This window comes from Aphelocoma coerulescens, chromosome 4, assembly GCF_041296385.1.
Source record: "Aphelocoma coerulescens isolate FSJ_1873_10779 chromosome 4, UR_Acoe_1.0, whole genome shotgun sequence".
NCBI lineage: Eukaryota > Metazoa > Chordata > Aves > Passeriformes > Corvidae > Aphelocoma > Aphelocoma coerulescens.
Genome location: NC_091017.1, coordinates 20,348,669 through 20,371,540, shown reverse-complemented (window position 1 = coordinate 20,371,540; position 22,872 = coordinate 20,348,669). Strand labels below are relative to the sequence as shown.

Below are 22,872 nucleotides of genomic sequence, written 5' to 3'. Positions count from 1 at the left end.
CATCCATCCCTCCACCATCTTCAGGACCCAACCAAACAAGCCCCATTCCTTGCAATGCATTCCTGCATCTGCATCTACCACTCCACCCAAAACCCACCCTGTTGCAATGCTAGGCTGTTTGAAGACTCATATCCAGCCTGGAATAAGGCTGCCTATCACAAGGAAAAAAAAAAAAAATCGAACTCAAACGAAAAGCAAACAAACAGCAAAGGAACACAACAAACAAATCTGTGTAGACAGATTCAGGAAGAGACTTCCAAACAAGGCAGCTGCAAATTCACAGTACATGTGAGGCTTGCAGTCATTGCAAAACCTTTCCACTGATGGTGCAGGTGTGGTGACAGTCACCTTCCACCCAACTGGTGCAACACCAGTTACCTGCATGCCTCTCACACACTGCTTTCCTAAAAGCCACACGGGACAACAGAATGGTGCTGGCTTTCTGCAACGAACACTCACACCCCATGATGGAGTGAGGGAGATCCTCTAGTGGGCTCAGGGCAGCCACAAAGGGGAAGCCCTGAGAAATGTCATCCTTGAAAAAAAGGCTTAGCAAAACTGAAGTACATGGCCAAGAAAGAGCAGGACACAACAGAGCACCCCAGAATTGCGTAAGGGAAAAGGAAAGAAGGGTCCTGAGCACAAGGGTCACCAAACAGCATCCACTGCATGATCCTTTCCTGGCTTACAGGCATCAAATCAGCCTCTCCCCTGGATTTGCCTACCTGAATGATGTCAGGAAAATAATACTGCCTTAAGAAGCTGGAAACATATAGCTAACTTAGAAGGAGCAGGATGAGTAAAAGCAGGACCTCTGAGAGCAGCAGAGGAACTCTGTAAAGGACTCCTGAGCTAAGAGAATGCCTTCCCCAGGGGGGGCAATTCCAGCAGAAAATGGAAAAGCCTGGAAACGGGAGATACCTGGCCCCTGCTGGCTCCCAGCAGGGACTCCTGAACGCACCTCTCTCAGTGCTGGACCTGGGGAGGGAGAGGCAGGCAAGCTGGTGTCTCAGGGCCGGATGAGCACGGGATACATGACCCCGTGTGTCAGCTTGAATTAAGGAAAGGAGTGCTACTGGGTGGCCTCTCTGCCCAGCCCTCCCCTTTCCCTGGACCTGGGAAGGAGGACTGGGGCTGTGCAATAAGCCCAGCTGTCAGATCCTCCTACATCATCTGTGAAGCCATCGACCCTCTCTGGGACCTTTGGGAGGGAAAAAAATAAATAAGACCCAGAATTCATACTAACAAAAAAACCTACTCTATTTTTGGTTATAAGATTTCACCGTGCTTCTGCTGTTCAGGAGAGGTTCTCCCTCAGACATTGCAAATGCAAAGTGGAGAAAAATGGCAGAATGGATCCTGGTTTTGAGTAAAGAAAGCACAAAGGGACATCTTTCGCTAGGATGGAAAAGAAAGGTGCAAACCCAGCAAAACCTCTGTCTCACTGATGTGCTGTCTAAGCACTGAGGCCAGATTCTGTGTTTATGGAATAGGAACCTGATAACTGGGGTTTACAGGAAAACCTCCCAGAGTGCCTTAACACAGTGCCAAAACAACCTCCCTGGCTAGAGAAATCTGCACAGAAGGATAAGAACTTCCCGTGCCTCCTTTATTTGCTATTTATTTCTAGAACTGGGGACCAGTACAGAGTTTTGCTTATCAGCTAATGTTTAGGAAATGTACTGATTTCAAGCATATCAATCTCCAAGATAACTACTCTCTGAACTTCAACTTAGAAGGAAACCTTTACAAAACATCAGCTCAACAGGGGAGGAGACTTTCTCAGGCTGCCTATCTTGAAATGCCAGGCATACATTTCAAGATTAATATGATTCCACATATACGCTAAAATCTGCTTCTATTCAGCTTTATAAATAGCTTTAGTGCACATATTCGGTGAGTTTAATTCACTTCTTTACTGTGTTTTACCACCTGGCAGAATTTGAGTATATACATTTAATTTCTTGCTATATATGATAATTCCATAAAACCCCTTTCTAAACCAGAGTATCAGTGTCACTCATCTATGAAACTCCTTGCTATTGTCAGCAACCAGTGATCCATTTTTAAACACAGGTTTAATCTTCAGTCTATGATATCACAACCTAAGTTCTCAGATATCCCTGGAATTCTTCTGTACAAAGAAAATGTAAACACTTGCATAAAAATCATGTAGTCACATCCAGATTGTTGGACTAAAAGGAGGTGTAAAAATAGTGGTTAACAGTGCTTCTTAGATGGAGCTAATTTTACAATAGCCTCAAATTAAAAAGGGGGTGGGGAGTAAGAAGCATCTTGATGAAAAATGCTGATTCAAAGCTTCATTTCTATTCAGTGATGTACAGTGTCATTACTGGGTGGCTGCACAGAGCAGTGGCTCAGAGTAATTACCCTGTAATGCACAGTGACACTAATGTACTAGTAAACTACTGCAGTTTATACTCTATTCACCACCAGCGTCAGGACTCTGAAAGGCAGGTAAAAATCCCCTGCATGCATAAACAATGTGTGTAAATGTCACCAGTGATAAAATTTTTAAAAAGGAGAAGGAAGAGGCAGTTACAAATACATCTGTCAACTGAGAATTGCAACTGCATAGACCTGTATCTTTTTTTTGATAATACAGGAAGGAAAGATGTTCCTATTAAAGCATCTACCCAGGCTCTACTTCCATTTATTACAATTAAAACTGTATGGTGGCTGCTTCTTTTTGCCACTCTAAGTGCGAGGTTGGCCTGCACCTGGCATTCAGCTTAGTGCAAGGAGCAGCATGGAGGAGGAATGAAGAGCATCAAAGGAGTAGCCAAAAGCATTAGTGGTTTATGCTGACTGTCATAATGCTGCTCTGGTTTTAGAGATCCAGCTACAGGAAATGTGGGGGAACGCAAGCTTAAGGATAGGTGGTTTTGACTCCTTTGTTTAAAACAGCTCTTGTGGTTATGGGATGAAGCTTGGAACATGAACCAAGCATGTCCAAAGAAAAAGCAGGCAAACAAAAAAGAATCATAAGCCTAAAATACTTAGGGGGAAAAAAAAAATATGATTACATAATCTCATGGATTTTGGATGCTGAGGCTAGAAATGAGGCAACAGAGTTACACATCCCACATCCCGGGGCCAGAGGAAAGCCTTGCTCTTCCCCCAGGAGACAGTACCAATTATTACGTTTTTAACAGCCCCTAGTCACCAGCTAATAGATTGATGCCTGGCTTCCTCCCTGGCCCTCTCCTATTAAGTTACACAAGAGTATTCAAGTCCTTTTACCAGCACACAGCAGCAGTAATATCAGTCCTTCCACCAGGAGCAGCTCCTTCTTTAAGATCTCTCAGCTAGGGGGGTGGAGGCCCTGGTGAAAGGCGTCAATGTAGCAGTTTATGTTGGAAAAACTCTATTTTACCCTCTCTGCAAGCACTGCAACTGTTCCGCCTGACCCACTTTGCCCTGCTCCTGGTGGCACTGCCATTTATCTTGCCGAGGTAGCTCTGCCCTCATGAACAGCAGATCACTGAAGAGTTTTGTTAGTCTTTAGCTCTTTCAGCTTGGAGAAAGCAAGACACAGGTTCTCTCTGTCTCTGCTGCTCTTCCAGCATCCTTCAGTCTTCTCCAGTCTGTTCAGATGCCAAGGCAAGGATTTACATTGACCTATTCTAAGTAAGCTCTGATTCATCACCTCAATGACAGACTGGAGAAAGAAGGTCCTGCAAGTCATAACTGTCTCTGCCTCACTAGAGTGCTCTGCTATAAAAGCAAGGTAGTAAATTTTACCACAGAACTGGAGGTTTTCAAATGACTTAGGAAAGCTGATGATCTCAAATGCACACGTCAAATGCCAGGGTAGCTCACTCAAAGCTGAACGGAGGTTGTGGACTGCCAGGAGATTGTACACAATCAGCCTGGCTCATGGCAAGACCAGATTTGGAGAGAGGACTGTGAATCTGGCATTCTCACACCACCCAGCACATGGTTCCTTGCATATTTCAATTAAGAGCGGTTAGAGAAACATGTGCAGATATAAAACACGGAACAACAGCCTTACAGTGTTGTGGCAGAATGGTGACAATCACCACACAGGTCAATTTGGTCCCCTTTCTGCCACTGTAGCACCCTTTGAAGAGCGGGGAAAAAGGGAAAAAAATCCCAAACCTAAGGTACAGAGTATCTCCATCCTATCGCATTTCGGCTGTCCTCTTCCTCCCCTTCTCTTCTTCCACAACATTCCCTGAGCTTGATGTTCATATAAACTTGCAGAGTTGACCAAGAAATCCCTTCATATTCCTGTATGATTTTAGCTTTGCTATTATCTATTCCAAGGAGAACAAGCTGCTAACTTTGATATCATACCTGAATATTGACCAGCCTAACCAAAAGGAGCAAAGGGAGGTGTAAGAAGTCTGCAGCACCACATAGGCTTTCTCTGGGGACAAGCTCATTTCCCCAGGCCACAGGGGCAAACACTGGGGGCTTAGCACAGCACAGCCTGGGAATGATCCTCCAAATGGGGCAGAGAAATCAAGGCCTCACATTCGCATTGCTTTATTTGCACCATTCAAGACAGGCACCTGTCTTAGCAAGGCCATTCTGGACTTATTCTGTACATACTGGCTACTAGCATCACTCCCAAGGGCAATCAGCCCACCTAAAATTTGAGTCATCCTTTATGATCAACATCTCCTCGCCAAGTCTTAGGAAAAAAAACCTCAAGCAACAGCAACGAGGACTGAATCCAGGCTTGAACTACTGTACAATCCATTCTGTATACTTCACTCACCTGAGGGGGAGCTGAAATCTGCCTTTTTGCATTCTGCCATCAGCTCCCTGTGCCCTTGCACTGCCATTAGGAAGGAAAGGTGCAAGACAGATGGCAGGACCTAAGGTGTAACTGTCCCTGCAGGAGTAAACTACTGAGGAAAGCAAACCAGCCTGTGAAGCTATGGTATGTACAAAGCTATGTAATGGGACACGTGGGACACGGTCATCTCACATATGCCTCTCTTGCAGGAACTAATTTGCTCCCCAGAGTGTCCTCAGATGGAGGGTGACAACTTGGCCATGGAGGCTCTGTGAACAAGTGAGCGATGTCCACCCATGCCTGTGGCTGGTTTGGAATGCAAGTGAATGGAGACTGTCTCACTGACTCACCCTTGGATGGCGGTCTCTCCACATCCGAATCGAGGTGGATCGGTGGGGCAATGTAGGAAACCTGCCCATGGTGAGCCTGCCCTGTGGACAAATAAGTGGTTTAGTTCTGCTGTTTCCTACAGAGATCTATCAGGGCTATAGTCAAAACCACAGCATTTTTATGGCACTGGATTAAAAACAGGTTTGCAAGGATTTTGTTCTGTGTGTTTTTCACAGTCAACTCCCATTTTGTGGGGACATCTGGTGAAAAGCTGAAACCACTCCCATCTCTCACTATTTCCTTGCAGACACAGGTACTCTGCTGAACTTTAGTTACACCTGCTTTACAACTACTATGTACATACACCTTGCACCATGTTCTCTTGAAACCTGTTCTCTATATATATGCTATGGAAGAGAACCCGATTTCACACAAGCCATTCAATCTGTTAACCTCACTTTAAGAGGGAAGCAAGCATTCCTATGTCACAGCAATTTTTGAAGCAAGCATGGTATGAAGCACAATCCCACCTGTTTGTCCCACCTGCAGGAGACACAGATATCATTTTTCAGAGCTCAGCATTGCTTTCACATAGGTGGAAGTTTTTTGGTTCCCAACACCACCATGCAGTTTCTCAGTGGCTAAAGACTCAATCCTTCTCCAGCAATCTGGAGGTAACTATATTGAGAAACTTCTATTTATAATAAAAACATTTTTTTATAATTCATCTATTTACTGTGCCAATTTACAGGGTTGTTAATCTCTTCTTCTAAACATGGAAAGTTAATGACACATAGATTATGATAACAGTTAGAGTAACCTTCCCATTTCAAGTAATATTCGTTCTGCAATAAAAGCAGTTGATTCCTCTTAAGAGACACATTCCAAATAATTAATACAGCTCCCTGTTGACACTTGCTGTTGTTGCTCCAAGCAATTTCCAAGCTAGCGTCACAGGCAGCGGAGCAGTGGTACAGTCTTCAGGCTTCTTTGTAATGACATCCAGGAATACCACAAGCACAGTATGCTGGTGCACATAACATGCTGAAAACATCTCTTCAGGGAGATAAAATATTAATGGGAAAAGGGGGGGGGGGGGGGGGGGGAAGAAAGAAGTGTGTCTGAATGTGCAGGTTATATTTACTGCTTTACACTGAGGATGACTCAGATAATTTGCATTATTAGCCATTACAACAACTGGATGTAATTCAGGTTTAAAATCTACCAACACATCACAAATTCCGTATTTGCTTTTAAGTGCTTTAAGATGGGATAGCTACTTCAGGCAAACCCATAGCAAATAACAAGTTACTCTGCTTTCCTCTTCTCGTTTACATGTTAAAAACCCATTTGATGTCATTAGTGAGCAAAAGTCATCATTTAATAGCTGCTTGGTTGTGCAGCAGGAACAAGGAGACAGTCTGCTCTCACTCTGAGCTGCTTTATGTGTGGGATGATCAGTGCCCTTATAACCACAGAACAGTCTCCCCATTTGCTGCATCAAAGATACTACTGAAATGTAAAATAGCTGAGCTTGGCAGGAAACTCTGGAAATCACCTAGCCCAGCTCAAGGGCAGAAAGAGCCCATGGCAAGTGTCCAATCTGATTTCCAGTATCTCCAAGGATGGAGACTCCACAATCTCTCTCTGGGCAATCTGTACCAGTGCTTTGCCACCCTCACAGGAAAGAAAAATAGAACAGTTTTTCCACTATCTGCCTGTAAGAAGAGCCTGGCTCCATCTTCTTTATTTCCTGTCATCATGTACTTAGACATATCAATAAGGTCCCTTCGACAATCTGGTCCAGGCTGGATACTTGCAGCTCTTCAGCCCATCCCCACAAAGAGATGCTTCAATCCCTTTATCATCATTATGGCCCTTTACAGGACTTGCTCTGGGCACACTGCTGACACATGGTTTTTGGTTTTTTTGTTGGTTGGTTGGTTTTTTTTTTTAAATCACCTGGTCTTCCTGAGAGCAAACCAAAAGAGAATAATTCTGCAGACTTAAAGGGCTAGGCTAGAGTAAAGAAGATACATCCGCATTATATGAAAGGCTAAAAACATCTATGAGTTTGTTTAGACATTCATTACAACTCAGTAATAACTATGGAAGCTTATTACTGTTTTATTAAGGCTTTTACTTTATATGGAGAAAGCAGTAGCATCAAATGCTCTCTAGTGATAAATGAAACAAGTTGCAGAAAGCTTTTATCTATTTGCTGCTGATGCAAAACACAGTACTTGCAAAAGAAAATCAGATTTCTGTTATTACTACTACATACTACTACTAAAAAAAACATACTTCTGTTAGACTGCACACTTCTCATAATGATAATGAATCAAAATTTGGGTTTTAATATTCCTTCTCCAAAAAAAAGCAATGCAAACAATTGTTGTGATTCATTTTCTGAGTATCAGTGCCAGCTCGCCTGTTCTTCAGACTCATCAGAGTGTTCACACTGGAGAAACTGTTACCTTATAAATCTTGTTAATCACGAGAATTACATTTTTGCTTTGGTTTTACTATTACTGCCAGCGGTGACCTTTGAGAGAGTTGAGGGAAGAAGGCAAGGAGAGGTGCCTGAAGCAAGGCCTGGCAATGGGACTGGTACACAAGCACATGGTCTTCTTGGCTTTAATAGCATTACAAATGTTGCCACTGACTCCATTAAAAACCAAAATTCTACCCAGTGGACCTATGAAAGGTTTTGAGACTGGTATCACTGGTACAAGCTCAAGCTGATCTCAAACTGACAGAACCAGCTTTCCCAAGTGAGGCTGACTCCCACTCCCTTTTGAGCGAGTTTTGCAGTTTCAGATGCTTGCTGCAAGCCCCAGCCCTAGGAATGAAGGACTCCTATCTCCCTGTCTTCAGGTCCAGCTGCTGCAGAAAAGCACTTGTAAAGATGGATGTGAGAGCTTTAAAACAAAAATAAAAGGCAGAAACACTCCACACCTGTCTCTCCAATCCTTCAGCTGTTTTCTCTGCACATTGAGCCTGAGCTGACAGTGGTGCAGGAAAAAGAAAGGAGGCTTCTGACAAAATACCAAAGGTCAAGATGTCTCTGTTGCTGATGGGAAGTTGAGCACGCCTCATATCAGAACAGCTTGCATGGCTTTCTCCCAACCCCACCCTGCATTTACCCATCTGCTGTTTCTGCAGCCAGCTCCCAGGTAAAAAAGTAAACAGCAATCAAACATAATCATCAAAGTAGTGTTTGATGAAGCTGCCAATTTTGTATCTACTCTCAAGTTGCGTTCCATTTCCCTTCTCCCTCTTGCTGGAGAAGCCTGTGCCCATGCTGGTTCCCTATGAGTGGCACAGGCAGGGCAGGGGCAGCAACAGGCAACAAGGGCAAATGCTGGAAGACAACCGTGGATCATCCCTGACCTGCTTTTCTTGCACCATAACACAGGGATGCAGGTCTGGCCAATGCTGCCTAAACATCAACACCATCTCAGGTGAGACAGGGCAAACAGCACGTGTGGCACAGGTAGGCACAAACCACCTGTCTTCATAGCAGCCAGGCAACGTGCATGTGCTGTGACAAGATGAAAAAATTCCCCATGTTTGGTAGCAAAAATATGGGTATGACCTTGATACTCTATCTGGTGACATGGCCTCTACCTTCCTCAGGTAGAGGAAATGAGAAAGATGTTTGTGAATTAGAAAAAGTGCTTGACTGGCCATTATTTTCAGGTCTGACACATGAGAAATACAACGCATTTTAAAAAGCCAGTAACTTAGAAGAACAAAGATAATGTTTTCTGAAGACTGAAGGAAACATTATAGCTTGGCCTAAGGGATTTTTTTTTTACTATTTTTGTAAAAAGCGATCGGGATGCTCATAGACAGAAAATAAACATCCACACATCTTCAAAAATTTGCCCCTAAGTGATTTAGTCATCTACAGATGAAATGATATAAAACTACAGAAAAAAAGCTGCAAATGCATGGACAAACCAAGAAAAGTAGCAACAAAGAAGTCTCATCTGTGTACCTATTAAAACTACTTCCTCCTGGTCCTTTTTAGAAGCATACCCACTGTTCCTAGCACATTAACAGGGCAGGCCTTCTTCCTGATCCTGGGCCACATTTCCAGTGCTGGTGACATTTGATTGTTCTGGAGTACAACACCTATTGTCATGTGTACACGTGGGTGGGCAATATTTCTGCTTGGGCCTTGCTCATTTTCTACCTGAGATTTTCTGTCAAAGAAAAAACCTGAATAGAAAACATAAGACTGAAAGATTCAAACCCCCAAAAGCAAAGGAAAAAACCCACCAACATTTACCAGACTAAAAATAAGGCATTTTAAAACATCTGATGACTTGTCTCTAAAAGCCCAGCGATGCCATGAAGATAACCACAATCACCTGAATGGATGGCTCTCCCTTTTCCCTGCTGCTCCTCTGCTCAGTGTCCATGGTGGGTATGGACAGTCGTGCACCTGAATTGCAGTTTTGCCCCATGCCTGACTCAGATCCAGCAGCTGCAGCAACAAGCCACCAGGAGATGTATTTATTTTTTTTTTAAACAAACATGCTTCAGAGTCTTTGTTCTCAAGGGGTGAGAGTCCCCTTTCTTTGCTGTCCTTATCCAGAGGCAATCGCTGCAACACAATTTTTCTGTCATGTCAGATTACTCAGATTTCCACCTATTTTCCAGCTTCTTTTAGCATTCTTTTGTCTTCCATAGGTTCACCAGTTTTCAAGATCCTTTTCAGACAACCTAGTCAGCGTTTCATCCAGAGGATTTAATTTAATTTTGTGCTTGTATCTCTGATGACCCATGCTTCCAGGTACTGCCTCTCCTACACCCTTTCTTGTCTGCACCTCTGAATGCAGGCACCTCCACGGATTTTTAGTCCACTTGCTTCGATTATTAATTAGTTAATACCCATGAAACCACAGATCCATTCCTGAGCCTCTGATTTCAGCTCTTTACATACTTGGGTTTTTTTTGGTGACAATAGGATGGGCACATACTAGGTATGCAACATATATATTCTGAGGAAAAGTCTCGGAAAACATAATGATGATTTTACCAGTATCTCTACAGATAAAGTATTCTTTATGTTCTTTATATTCTTTATGCTGTGGCCTATTTTTTTTTCCATGTAACTGAAAAAAATCATTATTAAAAGCAATCCAGTTTGTCTGTGACGATCTCATCTATAAAATACAACATTACTTTTTGGACACATTTGTGTAATTCTGTAAATGTTAGCAGGATTTTTTAAAAAATCCAATTTATTATCTAGCAAAAGATTACATTTACTTTGTTGGACTGCAGTTTCTGGAATCATCACTCTCATCCTCTTTAATTTTCAAAACTAGTAAATTTTTTTCTTGTCTTTTTTTCTCCCTTCATGAGTCTTTTTTAATCCCATAATATGTAGGCATATATAAAAACATATGAAAAGAGAAATTAAAAAGCAGGTGGGCTTGTTAACAAACTCTTCTGACATGCCATTAAACAAATTTAATTCAGACCTATTACTCTGCATATATTCAGACTTCTCCTGGCAGCCTTTTTTTCTGCCTTTCATCAATGACTATCTTTACAAAACATCATTCTCTCACTGCCCACCCTTTTCCATTTTGCATTAAAAGCTTTCTTTTTAAATAAAGCTTTTATAAAGCCATTCTCTTCCTCAGACATGTCAGAGTTAGCACGGATTCTGTCCACTGCTTCATTTATTCATGGTCTTTTATGGAGTACCTCTCTTTCATCTGTACATCTCTCTTTCATCTCTCAATGCCCTTTTAACTCCTTAGGGTAGCAGCAACTCACACGCTCCATCTTCTTCCCTCGCTCCCTCGGTCATTTCCCTGTCCTTCCCTTGAAGCCGTGGATGCTTCTGAATACAAGAAAACCCTCTTTTCCAAGAGGAACTCTCTGACTACATTATCCCTGCTCTCTTGCCATTTTGCCTCTTGTATTTCATACAGGGAACTATTGCAAGCTTAAAGCCACTGCAGCAGGAAAAAGTAGGGTACCTGCAGCGTGGCTTCCACGAGGGACAGCTGGCTCCTGGTCACGTCTGCCTGCTGAAAACAGAGGTTACCAACACCAGCAGCCTCAGTGGGCCATGGCCAAGTTTCCCAGTACTGACTAAAGCAAACTTCAGGCTCAGTCAAGGCACCTGCCAAATGCAAAGAAGTCCTTGGATGTGAGAAAGAAAATTCAATGGAAAAAAGAAGAAAGTGTTTGGCTAAGTCCCTGTCACACATGCATCTCATGTTTTAGAGTAAATGCAAATCCAAAAGCAGCACCTGGCAGTGTGCTTATGTGAGTGGAAGGCGGACTAGACTTTTCTGAGGTAGTACTATTCCTGTTTTTAATTTGTCACAACAAACAACAGCCCTAACAATGAGACAAGAGAAATCAAAATGACCCTTTTTGATGACCAAGCTGTCCCTCATGTGACAGCCATTACCTGGGAGGACCAAGGCTAGGTATGAGCTACAGAAGAAAATAAGGACAAAATAATGCCAAAGGAATGGGTTAAAAACTGAGCATTACAGCAGGCAAAGCAATTGGAAGTTTTTCAGCAGTGGCAGATGTGTATTTTCCAAGGAGCATTTAGGACTCAGAAACTCATGTTCCAGCTGAACTCAGAGATGAATGAGCTTCTTCAAGTCACACCAAGACTTCTCGTTTTGATGTGCAAACATTATAATTTATGTTTTTTAGATGAACCTCATCCTTCTGTTAAGGACTTAAAACATTTGATTTAGCAGCACCTTGGCTCCAGTGATGCTCTGCATCCTCCAGTGCACATCCCAAAATCTACCCTGTGGTATAAAGGCTGGGAAGGAAGAAGAACTAAAAAAACCTGGGAAATATTTCACCCATGCCAGGATAGTTAAACTGTGTTAAAGATCTCCTGTCTTCCCCCCCACATGTGGCAGCACATGCAGGAAGGCTGTATCCAGGCCTGGCTTTCCCCAGTGCCCAAAGCAGGGGACTGACCTCCAGGGCTGCACATTTTTTGAGCTTGTCTCCCCAAAGGCTTGCAGGCTAAAGAAACGCGACACATTGTATTTTTCCTCCCCTCCCAGATGTGCTTGATGTGCTATGAAATACAAGTTACCAGTCACCTGCACTGAAAAACATGGGAGAGGAGGAGAAGGATTTTTGTGCAGAGGAAACAGAGGGATTTGGAGCAATGCAGTCCTCAGAGCTCTGGAGCAGATGACAAATACTGGCCACTAATCACCCAAAGCAGGTTTAGCAATGGTGAATACAGCAAAACCCAGCGACATTTTTTTGGCTGCACCTCAGAGGTTTAATCTGATATGAAGAGTGTTGAGCCAGTTCCTGCTGTCCTTACTCTGCTCTTGTCCCAAAAGTCAAACAGGATGTTTCAAACCTCCTCAATGGGTCAAGCCCAGCCTGTTCTGCCTCTGGTGTGCCTGAAAAGACTTGGAATGGAGAAATTTAGGGAAAACCCAGCCAAAGCCATCCAGTCTATCTCCTGCAGAGGCAAAATCGTTCCTTACACTGTTTTGAAATATCCCCTTGGGGCTGTCCACCTCAGACTATCAGATGCTGAGAAGCCCATCTCATCATCAGAAGATTTTGTTTTAGTTTTCCCTTTCATTGGGGGGAAGGAATATTGATGACTATTTCTTGTCACCCCCATCTCTTCTGGCTGGGTACAGCTCTTAACCAAGGCTACAGCCTCATGTTAGAGCTAAACCACTTCACAGCAGTCTCCTCTCCCCTGAGACATGGCCAGGCATTCCCATCCCCTCTCTCGCAGCCCATATGGCAACTAATGCAAGCACAGAGCAAGGTAGGGCTGATCTGATGGAAAACGACCCACTGAAAACAATAATGACCAGTTTTCCATTGGCTCAATGAGCAGAACCAATTTGGGCTGCTGTGGCAGCAGTGCCAGATCTGAAGCAAAGGAAAGGGCAAGAATAAAAGAGCCAGGGGTGGGATGGGGACAGCCATCGGTTTAACCATAACATAAAGCCACACCTGGGAACAGTAGTGGCATTGTGTCTGGACAATCCCTCCACCCCCACACCAGACTCTCTCCTTGCCCCAGGGAGACTCCCACCAGTTGCAACCTTCCTTCTCTGCCTTTCAGACAGCTTTAAATTCACCTGCCAGCGTAATTTAGAGAGCAACTCCAGGTCAAGGGGTTTAATGAAAGCCAAATGCGCTATAGCACACACTCCTCACAGGCAGAGCTTGGGACACAGCTCTGTCATTCTCTCACTTATGCCACTCTTGTTCATGCAGAAAGGGAAGCAGTGGGGGAGAAGAAGAAATCAGGCAGTAGCTCTTGCCATGCTGAGCTTAAATTTCAGTGGCAAAGCATCCAGGGGGGTTGTCAGAGAAATCAGCCAAGATGCTGGATTATGAGGTAGGAGACATGTCCAAAGCAGACAGGTAGATCTGTGAGTCACCAGCCTGAAGACGGTAATTGAAGTGCCTCATGGTTAAAGATACTGTGTGATGTGGTCCAAGAATTTGTCACTCTCCCCTGCCTCCACTTGTGATAGCCTATAGCAATGTCCCCTCCAATTGTCTTTATTTTCCAACCTTTACGTCTCTGCATGCGTAGCACGATCTCCATTCCCACGTTTTACCTCCCCAGTACTGCCTGTACTTCTGCTGCGAGCCCCCATTTCATCAGAGGCCCGATTCTCTGCCTCCCAACCTGCATCCTCCTGTCCAGGGTAATCAACTCCATCTTCCATTGCCACGTGGCCAATACACCATGCAAACCTTAACTCCCATCTCCCACGGGCTTCTGTGACTATTCCTGACTGCGACTGCAGCCCAGAAAGGGCTGTTGGACAATAAGGCATTAAAGCATCTTCTTCATTACAGGTATTTTTATCAACTGCTCTCATTAGGGAAGTGCAAAGAGACGAGTAATCTGTTTTCTGAGTGGGTCAGTGCACCCTAACTGCATTAATCACTTCTTTTGATCTGCATCAGGAGCCCTGAGACAAGCACTGCTGCCTGCCTGGCTCTGCCTCCTGCCAAGCCTCTGCTGCGGGGCAGCAGGACACGGCAAGAGGGGACAAACTCCATCTCAAAGTGAGTGATCAAGCAGCAAACGAGATTAACACGACATGATTTGATGAAGAAATGAAACAAGAGTGGGTATTTTCTCTGTGACCTAAAAGAACAGGAATCTAAGCCATCTTGTCTTTTTTTTTTCTTTTCTTCTTTCTTTTCGAGATAATATAAGGTATTTCTCAGCATGAAGGACATGACTGCCTGTAGAGAGATTTTGACAACTCCCCTCTGAGTGCAAAAATGCTGTCAGCTGAAAAACTGAGCTGTTTGGGCAAATTGATCCAACTCTGACAGACTTCCTCTCTGTTTTCATGTTTTCTCTCTCAATCAAAAGCCTCCTAAAGAATCCATGTTTTCAGTTCTGTGTCAGGGAAAGGGGGAGGAGAGGGGAGATGCCTACTTTTGCTGCACTGTTCATCATTAATCTAGCTTGATGGAGAAACCTGGGAGAGGAAGGTCTCATTAGTCTGTTGCATTACCCCACTGCACACGGATACAGGATCTGAACACAAGTGTTTCCCTAATTCCCATATAGCAACTGCATATGGACTTTCTGACTGCCACTGAGGACAGAGTCAATACAGTTTGGGTGCAGACACGAACAGCATAGGAAGTTGAACTTACAGGCCTGAGTTTATGTCCAATGCCAACAAGAGGCAAGCTGCTGGATCAGCCATCTGAAGAAAGCCTTACTGGAATGTTTTTAAAATAATCATTAGGAATCATCTTCCCCTTCCTCTGCCCAAAGAAAATGAAATCGAAGCATTTTTAAACCTTGTCCCCCCAGCTGTGAATATATCTGCAACCTTTCTGCATCGGTGACCATTCTGAATACAATTTTTGATGGCCAAATCCTGGGAGCACTCTTACCACTTTATAGCAAAGATTAAGCATGCTCCTGTCACAGTCAGTAAAAGAGCCTATCACCTCGGTTGGGAACTCCAGAAATCCCCAGTCCTCTAAGGTGAAGCAAAGCCAAGCAGCCCAAAAGCGCTTTGCAAAGACAATCTGGTGCTTCGTTGTTTTTATACTCCTTTCACCTTTGCATAGAACACAACTTTATAACTTAGTGACTGCTGTCCTGCTTACTGGGCCTTTCTCCAGTTTTTCAAACTAAGTCTCAAAACATTGTGATGTTTATTTTTTCCTCTTTACCTGAGGAAACCCATGCTCAATGGGGCCAATTTTAATTATTATTTTTATTATTATTAAAAGACCTGTGGAGCAGAATTGCTGGTTTATAGATTCAAAGAGATTTGAAGTCTGTAGCTTATGAATTTTACTTCTGGTGAAGTCAACTATGGACTTTATAAACTTCACTGTGTCCCTTTTCATTGCTTCACAAAGTCAGGAATGACACAGAACACTCTACTGTCTGTTCCATTCATGCTGTCATTCTATACTTATTTCTTTCCTCATGAAGGAAAGAGGCCAGGGAACGAGAAGTTTGCAATGGGTTAGAAACTGCACCAGCTCACAAACTTCCAAATAACTGTACACAGAACGCAGGTTCATACAGCAAACATCTACAGACCAGATGTTTCATACAAGGTCAAATATAATGTTTTAGTATCAGATATTCTGTATTTGGGGCCTACATTCCTCAAGGCCCTTCAAGCATGTCTCAGGATTATTCTTATCTTAGTTCCCATGATGTTACTATAGGCCTTTGGATGACAGTTTTGATTATACGTCTGCACACTGCCTAGAACAATAAGATCCTGATTGGTACTCCCTGAATAATACAAATTAATTCTCGCCTGAGCCTCCTTCGCCCTGTATGAATCATGCTGGATGTCTGCCCTCTGCAAGGGCAGCAGACAGGTCTGCTGGGGCACTGCTCTGTCTGCCAGCACTAGGGCAAGGGTCTCGAGGCACTGCCAAATTTCCTGATCCCAAGGACCTAGCTGCGTACATGCAGGCGAAGAAGCCGTTAGAATACATTGCTTCTGATGGGCCTGCCAGACCCCCCAAAAGACTACAGGAAACATACAGCATGACTGAAAATGAGACCACAGAGTCTGAAAAGTACACCAAAAGGTTGTGTGTTTCAGCCCTGTTGAAAACTCTTTCAGCTCCTTCTCCTTCAGGCTCCTGTTCTTTGCAGTAAAGTATGCTGCAATAAACTTAATAGACAGCTTTAGAGTATTTTCCTCTACAACAGACAATATTCAAATTGTCCTTAGCCATACATTCCATCGCCTCTGAAACACAGTCACTCAATGTATCTCAATGCAAGAGAAGTAATTTTTTCCCCCTTTAGACTACAACCCTTTTGTTGCTTTAATGAATGTACAGATTTACATATTCATATATGCTAGCCCTGACCACCACTTCAAGCTAAACTTCCCCTAACAGGCTAACCCTTGACTTTGCATTTAGGTTTCTTGAATGATCTCTTGACTGAAGAACTGACAAATTCAAGCTTCAATTCTCTGGCCAACCTGGCCTCTATCAGGGACATGAAGCTCTTCCTTCACCCTCCTGAGATCCAAGCAGGAAAGAGAAAACACCAGTATTTCTGATTAGGTATCTGACCTATGTGGGATTCAAACTCCTGCAGAATTAGCCTCACACTGAGCCCCAGTAATAACCACCTCATTGTTTAGGAGCCCAGGATGGATATATGTTTTTTTTTTTACCTGGATCAGAGAAAGGATAGAGCAACCTTGTTTAATCCTTCTTTTTTAGGGTTATATCTAATAGCACTCACTGGCTTTGGGGCCACTCAGAGGGAGGTATGATTTCTGGGTTGGCACCTTGGGATTGAATGCAATCTCAGTAATATCAGCCATTTCAGCTCTGACTGAAGTGATAGTTTCAAGTAACATTGGTCGAATGGCTCAGTGACCCCTACAGCAGGAATTGTACGTATACAAGTATCAGATAAAAGAATATTTTGCTTTCACTAACTTGCATTACAAACAAGCCCACTTGCTGCAGAGGGATTCCTATGCAGCATAATCTGTTTAAAGAAAAGAAATAGAAGAAATAAAGACAGAAAATTTCCAGTGTGGAAGTACTTGTGACCCCACCATGGCAGTGACACCTTCAGAATAGCAGAAATTCAGCTTTCTGTATCTAGCCGTAAGTCCTCAGGCAAGCCAGCTCAATACTGGGCAAGCCTCAGCCAGAAGGTCACTTCCCTTCCACAGCCCCTATGGATGGAGGGGAGCACCACTGAGGAAGGTGGCTGTGCTACTCCCTATGCCAGTCTGCCATTTCAAAGTGTGTTAAAGCTCCTTGGCACAGGTGACTTCTTTGTGCAGTAGTTCAAGCTTTCATTGTGCTTTTCCCTCCAGGGATGTCCTAATTAGAGATGAGGTTTCCTTCTCAAGTTACTGGATTTGAGGAATCACGCTGTTGCTGTTTCCAGGAAAATCAAACAGGAGCAAAGATGGACAGAGGGGAGGATGAGAGGCGGGAAAAAGGTCCCTGGGTGGGGGAGGAAGGGAGGAATACCCTGACGCATCTAGAAAAAGGACAAGTACACCTTCACAGCAGGCTGGAGACCTTGGCATCCAGTCCTGTACCCCTATGGTCAGGGAACAAGTCCTCTGAAAGCTTTTCCTTTGCAGGACGCCCGACAAAAATCTCCAATTAGTTTCATAAAGATGAGAAGCCAGATTGGAAGCTGCCTGTTACTTGACACAAAGGTGGCTTTCTGCTCAGGATAAGCAGAAGTTGAGAAACACTGGAAGATTTTCATTAAGGTGTGGGAACAAAAGAAGAAAGAAAAAGTGGAGGGTAACAAAGTATCTGTGCTGTGGATTGAGGGCAAATACCCACACTTTCTGTTTTATAAGATGGATGAGCAGGGCCGCAGGTTGTCCGCAGGTACCTCAGCCAAGCTGATTACAAAGGTTACAAATGACTGGAAAAAGCTTAGAGCACCCAGGACAACTAAAGAAAAAAACAACCTGTGAAAAAGCCTCATTTTTCAGGTGTTTGGGATGACATTCCTCAAAAGTCAGTGCTGGGAAGACGTTTCATGTTCAATCTCAAGCATGCACACGTCAGGAGCGGCACCCCCAAATTCTGAGATTACATCCTAGGACTTTTAAGCCAAAGGAAAATAAACCACACAAAAAATAACAAATATTAACAGATTTAGGCTTTTCTTGGCTGTGCCTCGAAGTCTTCAGGACCTATACTTTAAAGCTTTGCTTTCCACTTAAAAATGCAAGATGACTTTTATAGTTTTAAACAGAACTGAAAATCCTGTGGTCAAAGAGGAGATTCTGGAAAATCCATCCCTGAGCTCAACAACCCAGTCACTAGCGCTGACAGCCCTGAAGTTTAACTTCAGAGGGCAAATTGTAGAGCTGTCTTTGTGAAAATTTGTATATTCTGGAGGACATTTAGAAAATGAAAGCAGAACACAGTCCCAGAAGCCCAAACTCCCAGTGATCTGGTGACAAGGTCAGGCTGTTGGACTTGGCACTGGAGCAGCTGAGCACTCATGTGCTCTGTCCTACCAGCTATGCTGGGATAACCTCTTGAGGAGGTTGGGCATGGGAACATCACTCCACAGCCACAGCACCTGGGCAGCTGGAGTGTGCTCAGATTCACGGCACCCTGAACCACAGCCATACATTTTAGCTGCTTGTGATGTGCACAGGACACACACACAGAGACGCTGAGACAGCTTCAGGTGTTCAGCGGGAGAAATCATATTTGAAACAGCGTGTCAGGTTTTGATTAAACTGGCAATTAAGCAAGCAAGGAGCAGCGTGCCCTGCGGCTGCAGAGATGACAAGACAAAAGACCAATTCCTTTGGTGGTGCAAATGGCTGCAACTTTGCTGCCTTCAGCAGGGCTGCACCTTTCCATGTGAGCTGCGGAGCCAGCCCTCTCCAGCCTCAGACAGGACTGGGATATAAATAGCAATGAACTGCATTCAGCTGGGAGGAATCCATGGTGCAGGGAGGCAAAAAATGACACTTTACAGTGATTTCTAATGCAACACAGGGATTTGAAGCCCCTATCTTCTATGTAGGCTTCCTCTCTCAAGCTGTTGGTGGACTTTTTTACTAGGGACAGCTGAACAAAAAGATAGCCAAGCAGAGCATTACCCTCTGACCACCAGAAGCTGGAAAGGGTCTTTAATCCTGTTTATAAAGTTTAGCCCATTCAGACACTTTTCTGAACTAAAATAATACTCTTCAGTGAACTGATGCATCTTATATTTTCAATGGGCACAGGACAAAGGAGAACTTAGCAATTCTGTTATAATCTCCCCAAGTCAATGATCATCTACCAAAATTTCATTGAATAGGAGGTCTCCAAGATGAAGAACTTAGGGTCATTTTAGGTCAGCAGTCCTGCTGCTCAAACTCTAGCTAAGAAAATTGTCCGAGACAAATAAATTCATTGGAAACATCAGGACTGATCAGTATGTATAACCAAAGGATAAGCTGCTGACAGTGATTGTGTAGACAAACTTTGATATCAGCAAACCCTTTAAGCTCTGGTCCACATCTAGTTTCAGACCAAAGCCCCAGAATTCAATTTAAAATACTATGAATGCAGCACTAACATGCACAGAAAAAAGCAGGTGATAACCTTACTGTGGGGTGCAATGAAACAAGAAAATATCACGACTGTCTGAAGATGATTTAGATGACTGGATAACAGCGAGCATCCGAGCACTCAGGGGAGACTGTGGTTGGAGGAGAAGGACCCCACCCAATATGAAGTGGAAAAGCAAGCTTTTAGAATGGCAGAAAATTCAGAAAGAAATTCAGCCCAGCTCAAAAAGATGCAGGGCCTGGATCCACTCCTGTTATTCAGAGAGATACCCTGGAAAAGCACCAAGGGTGATTTTTAACCGAAGTCCTCTGTGCTTAGCTCTCACAAAAAAGGCTCTACTGACAGTTAACTCCACTGGCCACCTCTCTCTGTCATCCCTCTACTCCTGGCATTTGACATTCCCCTGCGCGTTTCAGCTCCCCTTGCTGGCTTGTTGTTAGTGCGATGCACCCAACCATCAGAAAACCTGGCACGTGATGCACTCCCTGCCAAATGCCAACCCCTCCATTCCAGCCAGAAGCTGAATCTCAGCCTGTGCATCCAGCAACACAGATGAAGCACAGAGCTTCATCTCAGCAGATAAATAAACACTGGAAAATCCTAGTTAACTGTGGATATCAAACGCAGCTGGGGTGAAGCACAGAGGTCTGCTCCCTATGCACGGGTAAGGCAGTGATTTTTATATAGACAAATATATCACCACTGGGCACAGTTACAGAACGTATCCTAACGTGAGATTTATGAAGATAAAGATTCCCTCCCAGAATTGCAAAGAAGTAAATCACCCAGTAATTTGCTTGGCACGCTTGCTCCTTTTTCTCCCAAGGCAAAATGCAGGATGTGTGATTCATCTTATTACTCAGTGGTCAGCAAACTTAAGGCTCTCCCTGGTCAGTTCAGCAAGCACTGCCCAGTCTTTCCAAAATTTACCACCTGCAGATGAAAGTAATGAGCTGTGGGCAAGGACAGAGTATGAAACAGTTATGATATAGCTATAAGGATAGCTAGAAAGGCAGGGAATATTCCTTGTTACATCCCCTCTAGGTAGATAATCCACAATTTCCCTGCCCTGTCTAAAAACGCGATGAGTTGAGAATACAAGGCTTCAGTCAACAGCACATTGTTCTGGAAAGGCTGAGGGTCACAATGTCAGTTCATACCAGAAAAAAAAAAAAAACCAGGTCAGAAAAACCTGCTCACCAAAGGAAATTATGATGTGCAAGGATCTATTTTTATTATGACCTGGAAGAAAAGGCTGAAATTTATAAAGGATTGTGACTTTCAAACAGTATTGACTCAAGGGCCATCAAACCTTTCATTTCCATAGAACTATTTTTTTTTTTCCTTGAGTAATACTAAAATGCTCTGTGTTTAAAGGTACAGTTTTCTATGTGTAATCCCCAGGGTGGTATAAAACCCTTCAACCTTAATAGAGAAGGAGGAGGCTGAGAGCAGCAGTGTCCCAACTATTTGCCACCCTATTTACCACCTGGGTGACTCCTCTCCAGCCTGCAAAAATATGCCTCTGAATTTCCATCAGGCCAATGTTCTTTCCTCTTCAAACAGAGTCTGTACATAGCAACATCAGAGGAAACTACTGCCTAACAAATCCAGACAGTCTGTGTCAGAGTTAGAACTGAGTCTTTGCTTCACTGAAAACTGCAGGAGATTTGCCTAATTCAGGAACCTCTCCATTCCCTCACAATCCTGCTGCCCCACTTTGGTCTGGTCTAGGTCATTTTTCCTCTCCTGCTAAGCTTGGTATTGGCCAGCTGATGCTGTCTGACAGGGCCAAGGACCTTCGCTGCTCTGCCAAAGCCCAAGCAGTCTTGCCTAGAAAAGAGGATCTTATCAGACAGAAAATAGATAAAGGGATAGAAATATATCAATTCCCTATATTGCATTTGGAGCGATGTGCAAAATCAAATTAATTAGGTCTGCATAATATCTTGATGTCTGAGTCAGAGAAGCCTATCCAATGCTTGTATCTATCAGAACATGTGAATTGCTTGGGACAGCTTCATCCAAGGAGAAAAAACCTGCCTCTGTCCATGTCTTCCGTGAGAATAAATGTATATTTAGCGTGAAAATCCCATTTTTCAATTTTATCTAATCAACGTACAAGTATCTATCTGTATATACATCTAAAGTGTGCACAGCACTACTGTCAATAGTGCTCCCTGCAGCAGGAGCTTCAGACAAGTCTGCACTCAGCGTTTGATTTCAGATACAGGAAGATGAACAGCAAATAAGCCTAAATAAACATCTCAGAGATGCAGGCATGGCTTTTACCAAGTCAGCAGCCACCTCACAGACCCTCCAGATGCCACAGAACCTCCCCATAGAAGTGAGACAAGGTTTTTCTGGGGAAAAGTTGCTTCCTGGGGACACGGCCACTGACTTCAAGTAAGGTTTTTAATCTGCTAAAATTTGGAAACAGGGCTAGCTTTGACCTTGAAGCACTGTGCATGCAAAAAGCACCAGTGCTTTTCAATAGGTAATGAAATCAGGTATATAAAAATCCAGATAGACAATTTTTTTCTTTAATGCTCAGGAATTGCCTAAAATATTATCTTTTTTAATAATGGGATCCAGTTTTCAGGCATTCAGTACAACGATTTTTATGTTGCTAATAAACACATTTGTCTAATGAATATCTCTTGGTAAGCTTGCCTGTAATTCAGGAAACCCAAGTGTACCCAAGATAAAAATATGCACATACTAACAGCTCAAATTGAAGAGAAAAAAAAAAATCAATTCAAAGTTAAATTACCCATCTTAAATTTCAGTATAAAGGCTACTAGAAATACTGAGCTCTTGAACTTCAATTAATCTCTAGCAATTAAGCCAGAAGGGAAAAAGATTCTTCAGAGTATCAGGAAGCAGGGAAAAAAAAACGGAAAAAAAAGGAAAAAAAAGGAAAAAAAATAGCTGCAAAGAGCTCATATCAGCTTTAGTAGGAACATCACTATCACTTTAACTCCCATTCACAGCTCTGTTGGGCTGATTAACTCATGCTTGTCTTTAGCTCCTTTGGGTTTCTTTTTTCCAGGCATCTGTGTGTGACTGCCTGCTTGCGTGTGGCATACATTTTCCAGCTTCACTTCTCAGGGATTAATTGGCAGAAGTGCTTGTCATGGTTAAATAATTTTATTTAATTTGCACTG

The 22,872-nt window shown here is 43.3% G+C and overlaps 1 protein-coding gene across 23 annotated transcripts in view; it reads right to left on the bottom strand.

The window, feature by feature from the left end:
• Window positions 1-22,872, bottom strand: part of ADGRL3 (adhesion G protein-coupled receptor L3) — a 492,473-nt gene that overhangs the window by 134,656 nt on the left and 334,945 nt on the right. For 22 of the 23 annotated variants that reach the window (XM_069012991.1, XM_069012990.1, XM_069012994.1 and 19 more), the window contains one exon: window positions 5,140-5,220. The exons of the other annotated variant lie outside the window; for it this stretch is intronic. In XM_069012991.1, the coding sequence (XP_068869092.1) occupies window positions 5,140-5,220 (81 nt within the window). The remainder of the gene's footprint in view (window positions 1-5,139; window positions 5,221-22,872) is intronic. 23 annotated transcript variants of the gene reach the window in all.